We start from the raw sequence: 4,393 nt of genomic DNA, 5'->3' as shown, positions 1-4,393 counted from the left end.
TATCCAACAGAAGTTCTGGCGGGACAAGGGTCAGAAAAAGGAAGCGGCTGGCCTGGGAAGGCGACTCCTTTCAGGCCCTGTTGGGAGAATAAGGCGCCCGGCTGCTCGTCCCAACTCTCCCGGGGCGGAAGCTGGAGTTTGGCTTTGAACAGGAATCGCCCGACCTGGACAGTGTTTTCTTTGTTGCTGTTAAACTGAGGGATTCGTGCTGCACCGCAGTCTGTGATAAAGTGTGTCTTGGGGCAGAGCGCATACGTTTTGTGTTTGTTTGTTTGTTTTTTCCAGAAAAGAAAGGTCGAGAAAGAAAAAAAAAAAAGTCACTCATGGCTGGTCCCGGTGGCCAGTTAGAAAGGTGAGAGCCTGGGGCTTTGAAAACGGTTCACGCTCTGCCCTTTAGCTCCGATGCCCTCCCTCCGGATTGCTCCGGACCAGACGATTCCATGGACTCCTTTTGTACCCGGTTTATTGCCCAGAACCCCTGGGGTCTCGAGTTGCTGCAGTGGAAACGCGCCCCACTGAGCTGCTGTCGCAGGCGGCCCCTCCCGAGTCCCCATTCCCTTCCTAGGGCTGGGGGGTCGGGGAGGCGACGCTGAGCCGGCGTCGCTGGGGACGGGGATGGGGCGCCCGAGCCAGGCTCCCGGGCGGTGTGGCAGAGGCGCGCCCCTGGCCCCTGCGCCGCGTCTGGGTCGCCTGGGAGGGGACGGGCTCGCCTTGCGACCCCACCTGCACAAACCCCGCAAGCTGCAAGGGGCCCTGAAAAGTCGGGAGATGGGTTACAGGCTCCGAAAGCAACCGAGGCCGGAGCCCCGCCGCGCCCGGGTAAGGGGTGGCGGAACGCACCACCGCGGCCTCGGAGGGCAGCACCCTCGGACTGCCCAGGCTGCCGCCGACCCCGGAGGAGGACCGCCGCCACGTGGACTCCACTCCCGCCGTCTGGGCCACCAGAGCGCTCCCCGAGAACCTTCTGTGGCTGCGCGAAGACGCGGCGCGCGGCTGTCCCAGCCCCAGGGCGGCGGGGCGGGGCGCGGCCGCAGGTGTCCCCCGAGCGGCGCGCGGCAGGTAGGATCACGGCGGCGGCTGGGGGGGGGGGAGGGGAGCAGCCGGGCCGCGCGGCCCCGCCTCCCCGTCGCCCCGGGAGCTCCCGAAAGGAGCGAGGGCCCCAGGCGCCGGCGCCCGCGCTCTGATTGGCTGGCGCGGCGGGGCCCTGGCACGCGCCTGTGGATGTAGCTATAAGAGTCCTCGCGTGCCGGGCCTGCGTCTCAGCGCGTCGCCGCGGCCCTCCCCAGCGCAGCGCGGCGCGGCCCGGAGCGCAGCGGCCGCGCCACTGCAGGGAGGCCGGCGCGGGCCGCGAGGGAGGGGCTGCGGCCGGGCCCGCGCCCGCACTCCTCCGCGGGACCCCTGGCCGAGCCGGCCGCCCCGGCCCGCGGCGGCGGCGAGCATGGACGCCGTGCTGTTGGAGCACTTCCCCGGGGGCCTGGACGCCTTCCCTGCTCCTTACTTCGACGAGGAGGACTTCTTCACCGACCAGTCCTCCCGCGACCCTCTGGAGGACGGCGATGAGCTGCTGGCGGACGAGCAGGCCGAGGTGGAGTTCCTCAGCCACCAGCTGCACGAGTACTGCCACCGCGACGGCGCGTGCCTGCTGCTGCAGCCCGCGCCCTCGGCCGGCCCGCTCGCGCTCGGCCCGCCGCCCTCGGGGGGCCCCGGGGAGCCGGGGGACGGCGGCGGCTACTGCTGCGACGCGGGGGCGCCCCCCGGCGGCTTCCCCTACTCGCCCGGCTCGCCGCCCTCCTGCCTGGCCTACCCGTGCGCGCGGGCGGCCGTGCTGTCCCCCGGGGCGCGGCTGCGGGGCCTGGGCGGCGCGGCGGCGCGGCGGCGGCGGCGGGTGCGCTCCGAGGCCGAGCTGCAGCAGCTGCGGCAGGCGGCCAACGTGCGCGAGCGGCGGCGCATGCAGTCCATCAACGACGCCTTCGAGGGGCTGCGCTCGCACATCCCCACGCTGCCCTACGAGAAGCGCCTCTCCAAGGTGGACACGCTGCGCCTGGCCATCGGCTACATCAACTTCCTCAGCGAGCTCGTGCAGGCCGACCTGCCGCTGCGCGGCGGCGGCGCGGGCGGCTGCGGGGGGCCGGGAGGCGGCGGGCGCCTGGGCGGGGACAGCCCGGGCAGCCAGGCCCAGAAGGTCATCATCTGCCATCGGGGCACCCGTAAGTGCGCCCGCCTCGCAGTTCCGGGAGACAGGGACTGGCACGCGGAGGCCCCGGAGCGGGGGTGGGGGACAGACTGCCAAGCAGTGAGGGACCGGCCGTCGGTGGGCACCCGGCAAGCTCTAGCGCCAGGTCGCGTTTCTGGTCCCCGTCCCCCCTCCCGACACTTTGAACCCAGCTGTCGGGGTGCGCGTCTGGCCCGACTGGCAGCTCCTGGGCTTCCGAGAAAGGGGCGCGGGGGACTGAGGGGTGGAGGCAGAAGGTCGTTCTAGTAGAACTGTAAGATGCCTGTTGAGTGAGGTGGCCCTTAGGGTACCCTAAAGACCCCGAGGGGACTTCCGGGGACGTGGTTAGGCATTCACAGTCTGTTTTCTTTCCTCGTCTCCCCAGGGTCACCCTCCCCCAGCGACCCGGATTATGGCCTCCCTCCGCTTGCAGGACACTCTCTCTCATGGACTGATGAGAAACAACTCAAAGAGCAAAATATTATCCGGACAGCCAAAGTGTGGACCCCAGAGGACCCCAGAAAACTCAACAGCAAATCTTCCTTCAGCAACATAGAAAACGAACCGCCCTTTGAGTTTGTGTCCTAAGTCCCAGGCTGCGGCCCGACCGCGTCTCTGTGCATGTTGTGCATGTAAATATCTGTAATGGGAATGTAATTTAAGAATCAGATTTTTCTAATGGCAATCAACTCTTTGTTATTTATCTATTTATTACCCTGTTAATGAAATAGGTGCTCTCTTTTTAAATATATAATTTATATAATTTATCCTGATTTTCTGAAAATATGCAATAGCCTGTGATTCTCTTGGCACCTTCGGCAGACCCCTGCGTCGTTGGAAGAACTCCGGCCCGAAAGCTCCATGCCTATTTATTGCCAGATATGGCTTATTTCTAAGCGTTCTTAATAAATGCTATTCACACCTTTTTCTTAAGGCTATGTGTTTAGTGCATGATTTGGTAGCTATCCCTTTACAAACAACTGACTCAGTGAAAATTAACTGAGTCAGAGACTCAAACTGTAGCTATCTGGTAAGAAATCACTTTTTATTTAGATTTAACCTGAAAAGGGGTAGTTTAGAGGCTTGGGTCTCAACTCTCTATGACAACCTTGCATCTGCATCGCCTGCCCTAAATAGCAATTACCTTTGCCTGTATTTGCATCCCAACTTCCAAATACCCTAGGAGGCAAACAAGTCGTGGAGTATTTATTGTCCCCACTTTCCAGAGGGGAAAGCTAAAGGCCGGAACTGACGTTTGGTCTCCCCAAGGTCGTCCCCACCCTGTGTGAAAGCGAACGCGCTGGGTCTGGTGGGAGCTGAGAGCTGCTTTCCGGGCCGGCCAAGGGACGGGGACTTCCCCCTCCACCGGCTGGGGGGAAAGGGCCCTGTGACTCATCCCTTCCGCGGTTGCCTCGAACTCAGACGTACTCCTCTCAAAGGAGATGGGACAGGCAACGGTGGGGAAGCCTGGGGACCACGCGGAGGCCACCCCAAAACGCCCAGGGTCTTTCAGGTAAGGCTGGAAGGAGTTCACCTGCTACCCCTGCCACCTGTGCACCTGGCTTACTTCTGAAACTGACTCGACTGGCCTCCACCAGAACTGCGCGCCCCGCGCCTGCAACCTGGGGAGAAGGGGAGCCTGGGGCGGGGGACGCGGGGTCGCCCCCTAGCGAAGGGGAGAGGCGCGAGGGCGCAGCCAGGGTCGCTCAGCTAGGGAGTCCAGGAAGCCAGGGCTCAGCCTCGTCTCCTCCGCGGCCACAGGCGCGTCCCAGACCCTTGGGAAGCCCCCGCCTGCGGGCTAGAGCCGGGGCGCGCGGCGAGGATGGCGAGGCCGGGGCGCACGGAACCCGCGGGCGCAGGCTGGAGACGCGCACTCCCGTGGGACGGTCGCCAGAGCCGCGCAGGCCGGGCCACGCCGGGTGCCGCTTGAGCCCCGCAGCGGCCGGGGCAGCCAAGGTACAATCACGAATCGCCCCCAGTGCCCACGGCCCTGGCGGAGGACATAATGTCGGCAGTATGCTAATTGCTTTAACCCAGTTTCAGACCCACCGAGGGGTTCCCGGCGCGCCGCGGGTGCCATGGACCTCGTCCAAGAGCAATTAAAGCGAGGCCGCGAGCCCGACCCCGAGGCGCGGCCTGGCCAGATCTGCGGAGATTCTGGGTCGCCAGGCTCCCCAAGGC

General features: G+C 64.9%; 1 protein-coding gene across 1 annotated transcript; it reads left to right on the top strand.

Moving 5' to 3' along the window:
• The first annotated feature begins 1,438 nt into the window (after nucleotides 1–1,438).
• On the top strand, nucleotides 1,439–3,129 carry PTF1A (pancreas associated transcription factor 1a). The gene is made up of 2 exons (XM_020284181.2): nucleotides 1,439–2,207; nucleotides 2,598–3,129. The coding sequence occupies exons 1-2, from the start codon at nucleotides 1,439–1,441 to the stop codon at nucleotides 2,798–2,800; spliced, it is 972 nt and encodes a 323-aa protein (XP_020139770.2). The 3' UTR covers nucleotides 2,801–3,129.
• The last annotated feature ends 1,264 nt before the right edge of the window (nucleotides 3,130–4,393 follow it).

Source organism: Microcebus murinus, chromosome 25, assembly GCF_040939455.1.
Source record: "Microcebus murinus isolate Inina chromosome 25, M.murinus_Inina_mat1.0, whole genome shotgun sequence".
Lineage (NCBI taxonomy): Eukaryota > Metazoa > Chordata > Mammalia > Primates > Cheirogaleidae > Microcebus > Microcebus murinus.
The sequence above is the reverse complement of the archived record's forward strand: the minus strand, read 5'-3'. Positions and strand labels throughout refer to the sequence as shown.

Excerpts from the sequence above, each read along its gene's own strand:
- PTF1A (XM_020284181.2), top strand. The coding sequence starts at position 1,439 with ATGGACGCCGTGCTGTTGGAGCACTTCCCCGGGGGCCTGGACGCCTTC. Across the intron at positions 2,208-2,597 it reads CATCTGCCATCGGGGCACCC|GGTCACCCTCCCCCAGCGAC; the intron begins GTAAGTGCGCCC and ends TCGTCTCCCCAG.